At 32.7% G+C, this 19,809-nt stretch overlaps 3 protein-coding genes across 5 annotated transcripts; all 3 read left to right on the top strand.

Moving 5' to 3' along the window:
• Positions 1-2,811: 2,811 nt before the first annotated feature.
• On the top strand, positions 2,812-12,228 carry LOC100802030 (ABC transporter G family member 22). 3 transcript variants are annotated; one of them, XM_003521457.5, is made up of 11 exons: positions 2,812-2,939; positions 3,385-3,772; positions 7,729-7,799; positions 8,429-8,664; positions 9,005-9,160; positions 9,298-9,481; positions 10,043-10,351; positions 10,443-10,730; positions 10,841-11,125; positions 11,220-11,327; positions 11,618-12,228. In XM_003521457.5, exons 2-11 carry the CDS (start codon positions 3,409-3,411, stop codon positions 11,837-11,839), a joined length of 2,223 nt encoding a protein of 740 aa, XP_003521505.1. In that variant the 5' UTR covers positions 2,812-2,939; positions 3,385-3,408; the 3' UTR covers positions 11,840-12,228. The 3 variants fall into 3 exon arrangements, with proteins under 3 accessions (XP_003521505.1, XP_014629414.1, XP_025983695.1); XM_014773928.3 differs by lacking the exon at positions 2,812-2,939 and adding an exon at positions 7,937-8,007 and having other exon boundaries at positions 3,704-3,772; XM_026127910.2 differs by lacking the exons at positions 2,812-2,939; positions 3,385-3,772; positions 7,729-7,799 and adding an exon at positions 8,064-8,288.
• Positions 12,229-12,958: 730 nt separating this feature from the next.
• On the top strand, positions 12,959-15,199 carry LOC100801495 (cell division cycle 20.2, cofactor of APC complex). Its single transcript, XM_003521456.5, has 4 exons — positions 12,959-13,313; positions 13,429-13,713; positions 13,803-14,072; positions 14,330-15,199. Exons 1-4 carry the CDS (start codon positions 13,218-13,220, stop codon positions 15,050-15,052), a joined length of 1,374 nt encoding a protein of 457 aa, XP_003521504.1. The 5' UTR covers positions 12,959-13,217; the 3' UTR covers positions 15,053-15,199.
• A 1,896-nt stretch (positions 15,200-17,095) lies between these two features.
• Positions 17,096-17,779, top strand: LOC121174614 (uncharacterized). Its single transcript, XM_041014163.1, has 2 exons — positions 17,096-17,255; positions 17,460-17,779. Exons 1-2 carry the CDS (start codon positions 17,171-17,173, stop codon positions 17,696-17,698), a joined length of 324 nt encoding a protein of 107 aa, XP_040870097.1. The 5' UTR covers positions 17,096-17,170; the 3' UTR covers positions 17,699-17,779.
• The last annotated feature ends 2,030 nt before the right edge of the window (positions 17,780-19,809 follow it).

Below are 19,809 nucleotides of genomic sequence, written 5' to 3'. Positions count from 1 at the left end.
TTATGATTTATGATCTTTATCTTTATTCTTTAGTATAAATAAAAAAGATCAACATTGATCGGTATATGTCCTTTGGCATTGTAATTAAACAATTTAATTAATTATTCGGCAGAATATATCTGCAACTTTCAATATATATATATTCTCGACCCAAAACTTATTTACCGGGAATATGAGTAATTATGTATGTCTGCTATATCTCGATTATTTCAACACCATAAATATTTATAGAAACAACTAAATAATAGCAGATTATCAATCAAGTTAATTACATGTAGTGTAGCCTATTGAAATGAAACTATCTTTGTGAGTCTTGTGAGGTAAGAATTAGAATTTGGAATTAGTGTATTAGGTGGCCCATGCATTCCTCCGCTTGTAATTTCAAATTGACGTGTCAAGAAATTTGTACAAATTATATACCTACTTTATATGTACCTAAGCTAGTTTCAAAGAAATTTCGAGACACCTATCTAGAACAATAATATTCACAAGTTAATTTTTTTTAAAGGATATATATTCACAAGTTAATTGAACTTAGATGATGAGGGAAATAAAGGACAGACAGAACGACCAGGACCATATACCTGACAGCTTTGCATTAATCATTTTATCCATAATAGTAGTACTATTTTTAATAATCAAATTAAGGGTTATATTTTTTTTTGGTAGAAGGGTCATTATAAATTTACATTACGTTATTTTCCATCTTATTTATGTTCATATTTTTTTTCTTCTTATTTTGTCTATTTCCTTTCCTTCACATCAGTTAATTACCATATTAATTAATTATATCACTTGTTATGATCTCAAGTTTACTGTCATGTTTCCGTAATAGATGTATTATTCATTTAGGTGCATGTTCTCGGTGTCATAATTTCATTCTTATAAAGATGAGTTTAATAGATTGAAAGAAGATAATGTTTATGAATGATTCTTAATTAATGTTAATTCTTAAATGATATAAGATTTTATGTCAATCTGAACATCATTTTTTTTTCATCTCTCTTTTCCTTCTATTCAATTAACTCCAAAATTGATACACGATGATTATTTTTCTTAGATTAAACCAAATCTCACGTACATATAGTAAATTAACGTACAAAAAACAATGGATATATGTGCTCTCATTGAGAGGGAAAAAGTACACCTTTTTTTCGTAAGCAAAATTCCAAAACTCTGGCTTCCCTTTTGTGCAGGTAATCTAGATGGGATGCATGCAAGAAGGACCTTTTAAGCTTGCACACATGCAGAGGCCCCCCTCCAACCCCAACACAACTCCATTATTCAAACTACATAGCATTTGTTCATATTAGGTGTACTTGATTAGCATCCTCATATAAGGTTAAACCTTCATTAATATATACCAAAATCGTTAGGCTTGTCCTTGACGTGCATGACATCAAAATTCCAACCAGTTGACACACATCCTCAAGGTGTCCAAACTCTCAGAATTTCATGGAAAATGAGAAAAAAAACTATTCATGTCCAATACGTGTACGGCAAACATGGCGGGGCTCGGCGTGCATTTGGTGCAAGGTCAAAGGTGTCTTAAACGATATAAACATATATACGTACTATGACGCCACCCCCACGCAATATATTTTATAACATGCAAATTTTATAATTTAGAATAATAATAGACAAAAATTAAGAAGAAAGAAAGATGTCAGATAAGTAGTGCATGTTATAAGAGATATATACACAGAAAATATACTATAATTAAAAGTGTTGTACTAAAAACTTATTGTACTTCTAGGATTATCATATTACAATATTACACGTGTCACAAGTGTAGTATGTACTTGATTATTTTATTTTTTAAAATAAGGAGTACTAAAATTCATCATTAATGCTGAAAATGAGTAAAGTCTGCTGCAAGGTCAAGAAGAACCCAGTTGGGGGAGGCTCTCCCCGCCAGCTACAATGACAAAATTGACAAGCTGAAGAACCTAATTAAAATACGAGTAGATTGGCCATTTGGCCGTGCGCGATTGACAACTGAAAAAGGTACAAAATGAAATTTGAGTATTTATTAGGGAAAGACAATTTGCTTTTTTTTCTTCTTCATAGGAATTCCTTAATTATTAATAAAAGAGAATTAAGGCTATGCTTAAATGAAAATTAGGAACACGCTTTAAAGAATTCTAATGCACATGCATTCTTAAAATCAGTTAGCTCTTTAACTTCCAAGTAAGTGTTTCAATTGCTTTTTTCAAGCACAACTTTTTTAACTCTCTGAACTGATGTCTAAACATCCAGTAAGAGGATAGCTCTGCATATTGAGTGACTTTGTTCTTTCTTCATAGCTTGAAAAGGTTCCTCCGCGCGAGTCCACCTCAAAAACATAATTTTCCAGACCCCATTCTACTGCTCGATCTCTTCATAGCTTGAATTCTTCCATTATTCTAGCGTCTTCTCAAGTTTCAGTGAAGAGGGAAGCCCCTGCTTGAAAAATTCCATGAGGGTCTTTTATTTATATAATTCTCTATTATCCTACTTGTAATTAATAATAATGTAATAAAAAGGCGAGACTAAACGCGTACCAACACGAATTGTGTGTACTGTGTACCATATCACGTGCCTAGTAACTTTTATGGCCATACCATAACCCGTTGCAATTCTCCTGATCAACCAGCATCAACGACCCTGAGGACAACTGGAGTACATAATTAGCCTAATTAGCTTATCACAGATATGCAATAATTATAAGAGCAGGTGATATTAGCTAGGAAATAGAAGGGTAGTTTAGTACTTTCGTTCCTGGCTCTTAGTACTGACCGTTATAAAAAGGGTGAACGCTCCACAATCCACATGTTTGGTATAGGCTATAAGTTGGATAACTACGGTCTAGAACTATTCCATTCTCATATAATCCCGCAAATTCCTTCTGATCCTTCTTTGCTGGTTACTCCTTTTTCATAGGAAGAAAAAAACTTACGGTAAGATAAAAAAAGCCTGCAAAAATCTTCTCATATCATCCTTCTACAGTTTAATTATTTGATTAGCTTAATTATCATAGGAAACAATCTTCTCATATCATCATTTATAGTTTAATTATCTAATTAGTTTATCATGGCAAACAATCTTCTCCTACTACTGATGGGAGTACCAAACGAAGAATCTCTGATCTCTCTCACTCGTAATTTCACAAACGTACGGTATATCTTTGCTCTAAACTAGTTGTAGCCAGCCTCGGTGTTATCCTTATGTCTTCTTCATCTTTCTCCGTCTTTAAATTTGTAGCAACATTTATAGATCGTAATAAAGGTGCAGTTTAATGTATTATTAATAAGTAAATTCATTCATTTTGTTGTTTGTTTGGGTATAATTAAGACATGTGTAAAATGTTAGTTTAATTTTATTCTATTTTTTTGATGAATACAGTGGTGGTGGTGGTGACTGGGGAGCATGGAAAATGCAAGTACGTCGTCTAGCTTAGCGAGAACGAAATCGGATCAGCTAGCAGTGGAGACGGTGGCAACGACAGCTGAGAAGTCGCCACCGTCGGCGGAGGGCGGTGGAGCCCTGTCAAGGAAATCGAGCTGGAGGATGACGGCGGCGCCATCGCCGGGTGGCGGCGGTGGTGGGAGAAACACATACATAAGGAAGGCAAGGAGCGCTCAGTTGAAGGTTGAGGTGGACGAGGTTGGCAGCGGCGTGGCTCTTAGCCGAGCTTCCAGCGCCAGCTTGGGCCTCTCATTCTCCTTCACCGGCTTCACTCTCCCTCCTGATGAAATCGCCGATTCCAAACCATTCAGCGACGATGATATCCGTAAGTAAATTCACACACTCATAACTCTTAATTAGCATCTTTTATTTTCTTTTTTGTATTGACATAATGCTAATTTAGCCGTCAGTAGCTCCTCACTAAAATTAATTAATTAAATTTTGTTATGACTTATTAAAATATAATCTAATAATTAATAATTAGCGATATATTTATTTTTCTTACTTAGAGGGAAGTTTTGCCATATCTTCAGCTAGCCTATGAGGTGAATGGCTTACATGATCATACGCTTTCTAAAATGTTCACGAGTTTAATTTGATATGGTACGTTTTGTTTGAGATTATAATTAATTTCCGTCCTTTAAAGAACAGACGGTTAGGAATGCTCAAAAACTTGTCTTGCTTTTGTGTCGTTACGGGTAGTTAACCACAAAAATATATATTGGGATTAAGGCTTGCTATATTGATGATAAGAACAATGTGATCCCCAGCAGTTTACAATAACCCCACCACTAAAAATTGTTAAATTTAATTATATAAGATAAATTTATCATTTAAAATAATTAATCAAAGGTCCAAATTGATTCCCAATCCACTGATTATTATAACACTTCAGATATGTGGGTGATTAGTTGTTTTTCTTTTCTAAAAATGACAACACGTGTGCATCCAGAATTAAAAGAGTAACCTTTGTGTGATGAAGAAAAAAATGAAGCAATATTGCTTTTCCATTTGATTCTCAATATTTTTATTTTTTAAAATTACAAACTTATATTTTTTTATACAAATAAATGAAGAATTTAATTTTGATGTATCGTTAGTATATATTTTTACTTTTTAATTATTGACAACATACTTAATAAGTTTGGCCACGTTAATAGCTATGAGATAATAAATTCGTTAATAATTACATGGAATTAATACTAAACTCACTAAAGACAAGTGCAATTTTTTTATTAACAATAATTATATATAAATTTATTGCAAATTTGACAATATATCACTAAATATGAATATAATTTTTATACTATCAAGCACTAACAATAAGCTAAAACTAATTATAGAAAAATTCATAAAAAATAATTTAACAGCTGGTTCAAGCGTATACATTAGATTGAATAATAGAAAAATAAGAAGGAAAAAATAAACAATGCGATAGCTAAGAAAAAGATATATAAAAGGAAAGGATGCAGAAATATCAACCAATTTTTTTTAATTAAATTGATAAAAAAAAAGCCATATAAAAGTAAAAACTTAAAACAGACACAGGAAAGACAGTTAGTTTGACTTATTCATAATTTGGCGGGGCATTGGTAGTTTGGTACTACGGAAGCGATGTGAAGCTAATTGGTCCATCCCAATGATTAAAAGAACAAAGAAGAACGCTTTCTTTTTGTCTCAAAGACGTAACTAACACAATATAAACTTCGCATTTCAACTTAAATTTCCACACAATCAAGCTCAAGAACCTGCTTTTATACTAACATTTTTCCCTTGATAGCCAAGAGATTTGATTAATTTAACCAAAAACCTAGTGAAAGATTCAATAATGGGTTTAAAACATAATCCAAATTAATCGATTCTGTTTTAGAACAGAGTTTTGATGTTTGCAATATGATATATTAGTTTTGCATATATATTTATTGATCCAAAAATAAAAATAAAATAGTACACGTTTAAATGTATGCATTATTATAGATCATTTATAAAAACAAAAACAAAAATTAATGTAAAAGAGTAATAAACAAATAATATAAAACATCCATGTCGTACTGTCGTAGTCTCATAAAGTTTAACTGGATCTATAATATTTGCATGTAAGTTCTGGTTAAAACTTAAAAGGCTCAACACCCATAGAACATGTGCATTTCTTTCTTCTTTTTCCTATCGAATTCTTAATTTTATGCTTAGTAAAATATATATATATATATATATATATATATATATATATATATATATATATATATATATATATATATATATATATCGTAAAATTGAACCTCTCTTGACTTGTATCCTGGCAGTGTCGTGTCTTATTAGACTCACCTGTTTTCGGTTACGTGGAGGTGTCTTAGTCGGGTCCAAACCAACTAACAACCTCTCAGCGCAAACTCGTGAATAACGGTCCAGATAACAAGTGACTCACAGAGTCACATTTACTGTGCTTGTCATCATCTCCGATACTGATTTTTGGAGAGAAATCTTAGTTTCATCTGATTTTCCTAAGATTCATTCCACGTAGGGATCTGATTTTTTTTTTTTTTATAAAAACCATGATCGACACTATTTTTCAAAAAATAAAATTATATATATATATATATATATATTTCCAACGTGTAAATAGTTTCTTTTTTATTTTTATCATGCAAAATAGTTTCTATTTCTATTTTTATCAAGCATGATAGTTTTTTGCCCTTTTTTTTATGGTTACTATAGCTTGACATGATTTATTTTAATTATTAATAAATTTTGTATTTTCGTTATAAATTTTTTGAAATTTAAAAATATATAATTATTTATTTTTTATTATTTTAAAATAATTTATAAATAAATATTACAAGATGGATCCCTCCTGGAATCTATAAAAAATGATTTAAGATCTCAAAATAAGATTTATTATTGAAATAAAAAATTTAAGACATCAGACTAATATAACACTACGGGATCCACAGAAAATATGATTAAAAATCCAAAATATGATCTCTTATAAACCACTTGTATTTGTGCCTAGTTATGGTCCCCCTATCATCACACATTCACACCTACATAGTAACGTGGTTCTAATTAATTACGATAATTATCATTTCATTTCATGCATGCTCTGTGTACGTCTATTTCTCCCTAGACTGCATTCACGTCACTATTTTATTTCTTTGATCATGACTTATGCTCAAACTAAAATTCTAGAAAATGGGTAACATTTGTTTAAGAAGCATTAATGATATGTTACACTCTTGTAGTCTTGTATGAAAACAATATTTTTAACTTAGTATACTAATGGCATGCTTAATTAGTTTCACCTTTAACATATGATTTTTCATTTCGAAATGCTAGTAATTATTATAGCTTTCATATTTAACATATGATTTTTTATTTGTCAACATGTTTCCAAATATGCTATAAACCAATATATTCTTAATATTTTTTTTTATCAAACCAATGGATTGAAATTTGATTTTTGTTTGTGTAATAATGACATTAACGAAGTATAATCTTATACAAATTATTTAAACTCTCTTACCATTAGGTTGATTCTACTAGCTGGATTGATATTAATTTGATTGGTTTAGGTTTCTCTGTATTAAAATAAAATAAAATATATTTTAAAATTCTGATATGCATCTAAATTATTTAAATAACAAAATTGAATATTACAATCCAATGTAAATATTTTACCACAAACTGACACTTTCATTCACTACTTTTGTATTTTTTCGAACTTGTTGACTATCTTGTGCCCATCTTTATCTTTATAACTAACAATGCGGGGGATATGACTCATCTTTATCTTGGTCCCCATAATTCCCCAACTACAACTAGCTAGGTTGTACCTGGACCCAGTCTTCCTTTTTTGTGGGAGAGCATGTTGTCTCATTCTTGGGCCCCTTCATTAAATTTCGGCTTGATTTTTATTCACCACTGCGTCGAATTAGCTTGACTTACTTTATCAAGTGTCACAATTAGTGAGTGCTCTATATCAACTTTTGTCCTGTATGCCTTAACTATATGGAATCATGCAGTACACATGATATATATATGATCCCTTTGAAACTTCAAGCATCATGTGCACAGTTTGAAAAATCAACTTCACTTATATTACCGTGTGTTTGTTTGAGCAACCCATACTCATGAGTCATGAACATGCATTTTCTAATTTATAGTAAAATACTGCAATATATGAAGCTACTTATTAATTAACTGCCTGGTGCTCTTGCATGAAGGCCATTCTTTTTCCCTCCTAGTGAATGAATTGTATAAAAAGGGTTACTATGTATATTGCAGCGGAGGATATTGAAGCTGGAACTCCTAAGCCAAAGTTTCAGACGGAACCTACTCTGCCAATATATCTAAAGGTAATATATATACATTTTATGTATCAAAAATTAACTATGCTCCTCTTCATTCCCTGCCTGCACCTACCTCTGCCAGTACTGTTCAAACCTTCAATAGAGCTTGAGTTTGATTTAGTGCTATATATGTATTTGGGCAGGCAACGATGAAGCTTCATTTAGCGATCAACGCCGCCAATAGAACATGTTACATGGCTATCAATATAGCATGGTCAGGTTCAGTCTTGTACAAAGTTTCATTTCATGTGATGTCAATGTACAAGACTACCCCATAAATGATTAGTAATACAGTAGATACAAGTACAACATATGCCTAACTTGGTACTAAAATTTTCTGAATTTTTCTTTTTTGATGCCTCCGACAGGGCATCAACACATTAGTTTTATTTCTCAAACGCTTGAAAGACCTAGGTTCAAGATTGGAACCTTTCTGGCTTCGAGGATTTAGCTATATGTGAGGCTTAATAACATGGTTTGGCTGAGAAAAAAAGGGTATGAGTATGACTAGTTAGACAAAATCTTTTAGAAAAAAAAAATGCCTTCGTGCATTGAGTTTACTTTTGTGCTTTATTTTAAGTTATATGTGTGTTTGTGATGGATCCCGCTGATTGAGATAAATTCTTATTCTGCAGTTCACAGATGTAACCTACAAGTTAGTGATGAAAGGCATAACTACAACTAAGGAGAAGGATATCTTGAAGGGGATCACTGGTTCTGTAAATCCTGGGGAAGTTTTAGCATTGATGGGTCCTTCAGGAAGTGGAAAGACATCTTTGTTAAATCTGCTAGGAGGAAGGTTGATTCAATGCACAATTGGTGGCTCTATCACTTACAATGATCAACCTTATTCCAAGTTCCTAAAGAGCAGGTAAAAATCCTACTAATAACTATCTGTACCTAAACTGGGAAGGTACTTAAAAGTTAAAATACATAGATTGAATTCTTAACAAGTCAAATATTATAAATGTAGCTGGAAAGCTCGCTGACTTTTATACGATCAAAGGTTTTTTAATCAAGAGTCAATCAGATGGAAATTGTGGTTATGGTAGCCCCACAATTTTGATGGTTAGAATTTTCTTTTATATCGATTTTGATGACAACTTTTTACATGGTCTGAGACAAATATAGAGGCCATCAGATAATAATAATAAAAAAAAAATCTAACTATCTGGTTTATACCATACTTACATGAAACATGCATTTGACAGGATTGGATTCGTGACACAAGATGATGTTCTGTTTCCTCACCTTACTGTAAAAGAAACATTGACTTATGCAGCCCTCCTAAGATTGCCAAATACATTAAGGAAAGAGCAAAAGGAAAAACGAGCTTTAGAAGTCATTGAAGAGCTGGGATTGGAGAGGTAAATGCTTCAATCCATGACAATAGTGTCTCAATCATTATGAGCAAAGTCATAATCATCTGTGAGCCCTTGTGAGTGATAAATTTTATATATTAATTATAAAAGCCAATCAGTATAATTCGGGTGTATGAAAACAGGTGCCAAGACACTATGATAGGAGGTTCCTATGTTCGAGGAATATCTGGTGGAGAGAGGAAGCGAGTTTGTATTGGCAATGAGATCATAATCAACCCTTCACTTCTGTTTCTTGATGAACCAACTTCTGGTTTGGATTCTACAACAGCCTTGAGGATAGTTCAGATGCTACAAGACATAGCAGAGGTATTTGCCCTCATTCTTCCCTTTGAGTTAAATGAACTAGCATCCAACCACCCCAATTTGAACTTACTAATGAATGTTATAGTTTGTTTTACAAACATTATATCAAAGAAAAAAGTCTTAGATCTCATTCAAATAACTCAGAAAGAATTAAACTTTCTAAATTTTACTCATTTAGGTTAGTAGTATTAAGATGATATATTGGCGCCCCTTAATTACAAACACCTATTTGACACCTCTTATTTCTCTCTTTTCTTATCACATTATATAACTCATCATACCTGCAACAATAATATATGGACAGTCCTCCATTACAAACACTCATTTTGATTCCCCTTATTTCTCTTCGTCTCTTTTTTTATTGTGTCATATCACTTATTATATCTACTGTTATTGAGTCTAGTTGACCATCTTTTTCTTGACAATAGAATCCTTAACAATTTGATTCTTGTAACATCACCGGTGATACAGTTAGTCATTAAACTCATGACATGGAAAGATGTTAGTCTAGACTATGGTTTGGTCCAATTTGAGTTTATCACTAACCTTTTAGTCTTATACCAGGCTGGTAAAACCGTAGTGACAACAATCCATCAACCGTCAAGCAGACTCTTTCATAAATTTGATAAGTTGATCCTTCTAGGAAAAGGGAGCTTGCTTTACTTTGGAAAAGCATCTGATGCCATGGACTATTTCCAGTTTATAGGGTGTGCACCTCTTATTGCCATGAACCCAGCAGAGTTTTTATTAGACCTTGCAAATGGAAACGTAAATGATATTTCTGTGCCATCAGAGTTAAAGGATAAAGTGCAGATGGGAAATGCTGAAGCTGAAACATCCAATGGGAAACCATCAGCTTCAGTTGTACAAGAGGTAAATTCTCATTATTAGTTTTGATATCCTTTAATTGGAAAAGAAACTTGAGAGTATAATTTTCACATCAAAAACATTTGAATTTTAACAGTATCTGGTGGAGGCATATGATTCTCGAGTTGCAGAAATAGAGAAGACAAAGCTAATGATTCCTGTCCCCCTTGATGAAGAACTGAAGTCTAAGGTTTGTTCTTGTAAAAGACAGTGGGGAGCAAGTTGGTTTGAGCAATTTTCCATATTATTTTCTAGAGGATTCAGAGAACGGAGGCATGACTACTTTAGCTGGTTGAGAATCACCCAAGTTCTAGCCACTGCAGTCATCTTAGGATTACTCTGGTGGCAATCAGATGCTAAAACACCAAAAGGTTTGCAAGACCAGGTAAACTATTTTTTCCAAGAGCCTAACCCCCTATTCTTAAAAGGCCATAATCAGATTCCAACTTAAAGCATAAACATATTGCATGCTAACATCTTCATTCTTCACTGCAGGCAGGACTGCTTTTCTTTATTGCTGTGTTTTGGGGATTCTTTCCTGTCTTCACTGCTATATTCACATTTCCTCAAGAGAGAGCTATGCTGACTAAGGAACGAACAACCGATATGTACAGACTAAGTGCATATTTCGTGGCCAGAACTACAAGTGACCTTCTACTAGACCTGGTGCTACCAGTGTTTTTCCTCCTTGTTGTTTATTTCATGGCCAATTTGAGACTCGGTTCAGGGCGTTTTTTCTTTAGTATTCTTACCGTTTTTCTCTGCATCATAGCAGCTCAGGTATGCATTGTATCTCATAATCCAACTATTAAGAAAGAAAATAACATAAAACAAAATGGCCTATAGTTCTAATTACGACTGCTTGTGAAAGCAGGGTCTTGGACTTGCTATTGGGGCTACACTAATGGACTTAAAAAGGGCAACAACTTTGGCTTCAGTAACTGTGATGACTTTCATGCTGGCTGGAGGTTTTTTTGTGAAGGTAAATTTAATTGAGTTTTTTTTTTTATTGGAATACAAAATCCTCATTTTCTGACATATGCTCAATAAATTTGTTTAAGGGAACAATTTGACTTATTGGACTTTAAGTCAGAACTCAGATGACATGTGATTAAAAAAATCAAAACATATTCGCAATTAATAGAAGCTATTGAATATTAAAAAAATGCCATAATTTCATATAAGAACTTGAAAACAATGAATATGAGAAACCTCATCTAAATTTTGTAAATGTTATAAATGCTACTGACTCTTGCTTTCTAAATTTGACAGAAAGTCCCCATATTTATATCATGGATTCGCTACATATCTTTCAACTACCATACGTATAAACTTTTGCTCAAGGTTCAATATGAACACATTACACCTACCATTGATGGGATCAGAATTGACAGTGGATTCACAGAGGTTGCTGCTCTGACAGCCATGGTTTTTGGTTACCGTTTATTGGCATATCTTTCTTTGCGGCGGATGAAACTTCTAGCTGGAAATTAAGAAAATTGATATTGAATGACAACTCATAATTGTATCATATGTAAGGGACAACTACCAAGTGAATTGCACTCAATTTGTCTAATCTCATGTATTATTTCATTTAGCATGTTGAAGCAACAAAATCATGCTGAATCTTATCACACGCACATCAATATAAGGAGAGTTTAGAGAAGATGCCTTTTGAAATTATTTAACTTCTTCGGATGTATAACCCTTCTTATTAGATTTGTTTCATTAACTCAAGCTCGCAACTCTGGTAGTTAAGAATTAAAGGTGATTGTGCAACATATTAGTAGTAAATTGTAACTTTTAAGTATTAAGAACTTCAGTTGGTTATGCCACCTACTATACTAGTCAAGTTTCAAGAATAAACATGAACTATTAATCTACTTTTATCTCTGTGATCAATTTAAATTTAAGATGAGTCCACCCACTGCTTCTATTGTTGAGATTTAACATCGACTAAGGACATCATCAATATATTTCTTGTGAAGTTTGGATAATCTTTACATTACAAACTGATTTTATACCGTTTATTAGGCTCTAAGTCTAAATTATAAATTTGATAATAGAGTTTACTATAAATTCATTATTATGTGGGGCATTATTAATTTAGTCTTCTGTATGTGGTGCATTCATAATAGGAAGTAGGAACTGATTTAATAATAAGTTTTTATGTACGTAGATGGACCAAAATGAGAATATGCAACAAATAAATATAGGGAGTAAATTAGATGTTTAACCTAATTTTTATTATTTATTTTGTATAATTAAAATATGCTTAGGGTTTCTAAATAAAATGTATAGATTAAAAACAAAAGAAATTAAAGAGAGACTAATTTTTTTAAAAAAAAATTAAACATTAAAAATATATTTGAATCCTAAAATAATTATATTATTAATATTTTATACATGCATTAAATGATAAATTATGTCAGAACTATTTTTAAAAAATAAGAAAAAGATGGGTGATAATATTAGTAACCCGCGAAAGATGCTGGCGTATCAATTTGAGCCAATCTACCACCGTTGCAAAACGACGTTAGTAAGGGGTTTAAGGGTATTTCCGTCATACCACTTCCAACGGCTACTTCACATATAAAACGAAACCCTGTTTTTCTGTCCATGGCATGTTACTATTCTTTCTTCTTCCACTACTCTACTCATTGATCGAAATTCGAATGATCGCTTTCTCTGATCTAAACTAACTGTGACTGAACCGGAAAATCAACCACCCCCACCATCATTTTCATTCTCATTCTCCTCTCTCTGTTTTTTCTATTTCCTTTCTTTCTTATCGCTCCCCATTTACTTGTTTTTTCATTTTTGCAGGGTTTCTTTTGCTCATCACCACCTTCTTCATATTCCCTCTCCAACCATGGACGTGGGATCGTGGAGTTCTTCTCCCTCCAAGATCAAGTCCCGATTCTCCTTCCAAGATCGCCTCTTCCGCAGAAAGAATTCTCAGGAAAATGTAAACCCTAACCTCTCTCTCTCTATTTTAATTTCTCGATAAAGAAAGTAAAAAAGAAAAACCCTAGATTGAGAATTTTTTGTTCACTTTTTTTTTTTTATAATTTCGGAAACAGTTGGACAGGTTTATTCCTAATCGCTCTGCGATGGACTTCGATTACGCGCACTACATGCTCACAGAGGGGAATAAGAAGGGCAAAGAGAAAGAGAACCCTGTGGTGACATCACCGTCCCGAGAAGCATACCAGAAGCAACTCGCTGAGGCTTTCAACATGAATCGTACTCGAATCTTGGCGTTTAAGAACAAACCCCGAACGCCGGTTGAACTCATTCCCAGTTCCATCCTAAACCCTCCTCCTCCTCCTCCTAATTCCTCTAAGCCAAGACGGTACATTCCTCAGGTAGGTCAAAATGAAAATTCTGCAAGTTTACTAATCATACACTTGAACTTTGAAATTGTGTTCTAACTGTTTGTGTAAATGGTCTTCAGAGTTCGGAGAAGACGCTGGATGCTCCCGATATACTGGATGATTATTATTTGAATCTGTTGGACTGGGGCAGCGGCGATGTTCTGAGCATTGCCCTTGGAAACACGGTGTATCTATGGAATGCCTCTGATAGCTCCACTGCTGAACTTGTCACTGTGGATGAGGAAGATGGACCGGTTACAAGTGTTGCCTGGGCCCCCGATGGACGCCATGTAGCCATTGGTTTGAACAACTCTCATGTTCAGCTCTGGGATTCTCATGCTTCTAGGCTGGTAAATTTTATACCTTTTTTAACAAACTTTTTTGTAGAATTTAATTAGAATAGTATGCTGACCTTTAGTGTAATGTTTTGTAACACTGTCATCCAAGTATGAATGATCACATAGTTAAAAATTGTTCATTTTTTGTAATAATTATTTTCCTCTAGTGTGATAAGATTTTTGTTATTGTAATAATTGCTCCAAAAACCATATAACAATTACTTTCTTTTTATGCAATCTGATGTTATGGTTTGATTTGATAACTGCAGCTAAGAACACTGAAGGGTGGACACCAAGCACGAGTGGGTTCACTGTCTTGGAACAATCATATCCTCACAACAGGAGGGATGGATGGTAGGATTGTTAACAACGATGTTCGAGTGAGGCATCACATTGTTGAATCTTACAGGGGACATCAACAGGAAATCTGTGGGCTCAGGTGGTCTCCCTCGGGACAACAATTGGCGAGTGGTGGCAACGATAATGTTATTCACATATGGGACAGGACTATGGTTTCTTCAAATTCACCGACCCATTGGCTTCACAGGTTTGAGGAGCATAGAGCTGCCGTGAAGGCACTAGCTTGGTGTCCATTCCAGGCAAATCTCCTAGCTTCTGGTGGAGGTGGGGGTGATCACTGCATTAAGTTCTGGAACACTCATACAGGGGCGTGCTTGAACTCTGTTGACACAGGCTCACAAGTGTGCGCTCTGCTGTGGAGCAAGAATGAGCGTGAGTTGCTTAGCTCTCATGGTTTCACCCAGAACCAGCTCGCTCTTTGGAAATACCCTTCAATGCTGAAGATGGCAGAGCTCAAGGGTCATACCTCCAGGGTGTTGTATATGGCACAAAGTCCAAACGGGTGTACTGTGGCCTCTGCAGCAGGGGACGAGACACTGAGATTTTGGAATGTCTTTGGGACTGCACAGGCTTCCAAACCTGCACCAACAGCTAGCACTGATCCATTTGCTCATGTGAACCGTATTCGTTGAAAGGTGCACTTGGAACTTTCAGCAAGTCTGAGCCTGTGAGTGTGAGTTGTAGATAACGTAGACATTTTATTAAAAAAATTATTTAGTTTTATAATATTACCCTGATTATTCTTTATACATTTGTATTATGGTAGATACATACAAAAATGTCTGTTCAGAAAAATCATAAATGAATACATGTGTATGATTGGAAATTTTCACTTTATTGTTATTCTGATCTTTCGTTTTCAGTTTTTAATGTCTTTGGGAGCCCAAACCATTAGTTACCTATTTTGGGGTCTAAATAAGTGTTAGTGAGACAGTATCATGTTGCTCTCAGCCTCTCACGATTCACCTTTTTAACTTAAGCAATGTGTAGTATGTAAGGAAAGGTTGTAATAATAAGTGGAGAGCATCATTGTCTGTTAATTGTGGCTTGTGACTTCAGATGACTGGCGTGATATATATAATGCATGGATGATTAGAATTTGATGTTTATATGATGACTATTTTAAAAGTTATGACCTTTTTAAAAAAATATGACTTGTATATTTTAATCTTGAACTTGAATATTCAGGATATGATTTAATGACAAATATTTATTCACTTTTGAATTTTTTAATTAGTGATGTGACTATATATATAGTTTGGCTAATAATATTTGAACTGCAAACATAGTCCATTTGTAGTTTGACTATTTCAACAAGTTGATCCTGTACACAGTTTGTAAGAGGATTAGGGGCTTGTATTCTCTTCTTGATATGATCATGTTACAAATAAGAAGAGACAATATTTGTCATGCAACGATTAGTCTTGATTGACTATATATATATATATATAAGATCCGTAAGGTACTAATTAAAGTGTTTTTCCTTGTTTAAGAGAATCATATCCTAATATTCTAGAGTAGGAAAGAATATAAAGCCGGATCAGTTTAAATTAAGCATTGTGAGTTTATTGTATTAATTTACCCATCTTACATAGGCAAATCTATCTGAATGGTGAATATAGAGAAACACTTGCAGATAAAATCGTTATATTCAAGATAGAGAAACCCAAAGATTAATCCAGCAGCCACTCTATGGACCCAAAATTAACAAGGGTTTTTCCTTTGGTCACCATGCAAATTGCTGCTACAACCAGCCATGTGAAATTCTAATTTTGTCCTTCGGTAAGCAGGAATTGAACGTGACTTTTGTGTTATTAATATAATATTTTAACCAATTAAGTTAATAGATCAATTATGTTATAAAATAATTAATATCGTTATATATAACATTAAATTTTTTAATGTATATTTAATACCCATGTAAATTTACATAATAAATTTTGTGACAATTAATTTTGATTTAATAATTAATTTGTTGACATATATAAATTATGAATAAAAATCATAGGTTTCATAAAAATGTACATATATAAATAAATTAATTATTAGATAAAAATTAATTGTTAAATAATTTATTATGTAAATTTACATGTACATTAAATATATATTAAAAATTTTAATGTTATATATATAGTGACATTAATTATTTTATTACATAATTAACTTATTAGCTCAGTTGATTAGAACGTTATATTAATAACTTAAAAATCACAAATTTGATTCCTACCTATGAAATAGAACGTTATGTTAATAACTTAAAAATCACAAGTTGGATTCCTACCTATGAAAGGACAAAACTAAAATTTCACATGTTATTATGCTGGGTGTCCCAGCAATTTGCATGGTGCCAGTCTTCTAGTTTCACTATTTAAGGACTTTCCTTTTGACAAAAATAAAAAAGTCTTTGTTTTTCCTAACTTGGCGTCAGTGCATTTGTTGGAATTTCGTGTTTAAAATAGTTGACTAAAAAAATTCTTGTGTTGTGAAGATGGTTTTTCTCTACCACCCTTCTTGTGTTCCATATATATATGCACCAACAACAAAGGATCGTGATATGTCCTTCCCTATATTCTTTTCTCCTTCGTAATCATTTTATTACCTCTACTCTACAAAATGATTATTCCTTTCTTTCTTCCTACCTACCAGTGTGTATGTTCTTTTCTTGAATGAATACTTGTAAATGTCTATGTTTATATCCATATATATTCCAATCCAAAGTTTGATTGTCAAATAACAAAGACACAAAAAGGATGGAGGACTCCATGAGATTAGGATTCATGGCTGTGGTTGCTGTATCTGGAAGCATGGCCTTCTCGGTTCATCAAGTCCATAAACGTATACTATCTAAGTTCATGGATATATTTGAGTGTGAAATGGGTGGTGTCTTAAACGCACATGGCCAAAAGAATTTGTGTGGTCCCATTTCCATTCCTTAATTTCAACTTTAAATTACCATTTTCTTTTCCACTTTAGTTCTAAATTCCTTATGTACTTGAAATTAAAAGCTTATGTCATAGAGTTTTCATTTGCGTTTGCTAGGATCAGAGAAACATCAAGCAAAGAAGAAGGTGCGGTTTGCAAAAGAAGCATTGAGAAACAATAGTTGTCGTAAAGGTGATAAAATGATTAAGATAAGGCTGCAACGGATCAAAGCTGAGGAAATTTGGGTGATGAAGAATGTTCAGAAATGGAGGCATGGGCCGAAAGAGGACATGATGCCTCCTAATAGGGCAGTTCTATACAAGGGAATTATGAAATATAGGAAAAGGAGTATTTAATTATGGGATACTTCGATTTTAGTTTTTTTCTTTTTTCAGAAAAAACATCTTTGTTATGGCGGCTACTTTGATGTCTTTACAGAGACCCATTAAATTTTCTTAATATAATAGTATTCTATAGTTGTTGTTTATATTTTTTCTACAGTATCACATTAGCTTTATTATTTCATGGAGTGGTGCCTACATCTACATGGGAATTAATCTCCATATTCTGATTTACGGATAAACATATATTAAAAAATGTCTGTTTTTTAAATAGATTTCAATAATTTGAGTTATCAGTCCCTAGTTCTCACTTAGGAGATATATTGAATTTACCAAACCCTATTGTATTTTTTAGAAGTTGATTTTGAATTTCTAAATTCGTTACTCTTAGAAAATTGAAACAAAAGGGTTATTTTTGAAAAATATTAGGAACACATTATCTAATACACTCTTTTAACACATTATTTTTTATTGATTAAAATTTATTAGAATTGATAAAATTTTGTGGGTTTTATATATTTAATGATTCTCTCCCCCAATCTTATAATTTTTAATAAATTTTAATCAATTAAAGAAAATTTTAAGAAATGTGTTAGATAGAGTGTTTAAATGAATAATGTTTTAAAGTAATTATATATATATATATATATATATATATATATATATATATATATTAAGTTTAATGAACAATAGGGGATCACTAATTTAGTAATTTCTATAAAAAAAAAATCAATAAAAAGGAATGTATTCAAAGTGTGTTAAATAAAAAAAAAATGTTTGATATTTTTCCCTTCTTGAAAAATAACCGGTCATTTAAGTGCATGCCATATATAATTGTGACTCGTAATGGTTCATTGTATAAATCTTGTATTTTCCTCCCTCCATTGCAAATTTGAAGAAGCTGGATTAGGGCTTATCTTTATTGCCCAAACCCAAAGGATGCCCACTTAAATTACAACACTTGCCAGAAATGAGGCAGCAAACTTTGATAAAAGCACGAACAAGGGAAGAATCGGATTGCAATATCACTTTAGAAATTTCAATAATACCAACCAATAGCAATTTGATATGCCATATTAATGCACCAGCACCACTAGCTAGGACTTCTACAACTGTGTTGCAAGTTGCAACACACGTACTTAACACTTAACAGGGACAGTATAACCAGACTTAATTAATGAACCAATGGCTCACACAAAATTGCTAATTGTTTATTATTGGTCAATAAAAAAAATACACGCAGATAATCAGATGCATCATGTACAACCCCACAGGGTTCACGCAGTAATACAAAGCTGCTCTGTTGTGTTTTCATAATGTGTAAAAAAAACAATTGATGAATAACAATTACACACTGTCAACGAAATTAGTCCTAATGAGCTAGAAAATACTGTAATCTCTAATAAATAAAAATGATCTCTAGTTCAAGAAAAAAAAATACATCATCTACTACATAAAATATATATTAGACAATTGTTATTTTTTTGTCAATATCCACTTAGTTTCATTACCGCTGACCAACATTTCAAGACAGCAAAGCTCCACGCAACAGAAGCATTAATTGTGATCTCCATCAATACTCCAAGCAACTAAGTACTATAGTACTATTATTAGCCCCACAGTGGTGAACCTTCTTCGTCTTCAAAACCACACGCACGAACCCAGCTTTTGTCAGCATCCTTTTGTTCACTTTGTGGGTCTTTTTATCCCTTGAAGCACCCTGACAGTCACTACATGTTTTTTTTAGTCAACGGTACTGGGTGGAATTTGTGTAAAGAAGTTTTTTTTTACTGTTCGGTTCACTTCGATTGTTCTGCTGCAATCTTGATTCTATTATCCTGAATGAGTTTATTTTAGAATGTCAGTGGGATTACTTGAATGAATTAGAGCATTTTAACGCTCATTGTTTAACGAGTTTTTTAATTTTAGACATCTTTGTTTATTTTTTTTTTACTATTGAAGATGATTTGCGTATCATATTAAATTATTCAATATTAAATTTCGGATGTTTATATAAGTAACGATTATTTATGGGTGAAAATAATATTTTCTTACCATTTAAGGGGAGTAATTCAACAGTAACTTAAAATCATACTATTAGTAAAATATATATGAATTATTTAATT

Source organism: Glycine max, chromosome 3 (assembly GCF_000004515.6).
Source record: "Glycine max cultivar Williams 82 chromosome 3, Glycine_max_v4.0, whole genome shotgun sequence".
Lineage (NCBI taxonomy): Eukaryota > Viridiplantae > Streptophyta > Magnoliopsida > Fabales > Fabaceae > Glycine > Glycine max.
The sequence above is the reverse complement of the archived record's forward strand: the minus strand, read 5'-3'. Positions and strand labels throughout refer to the sequence as shown.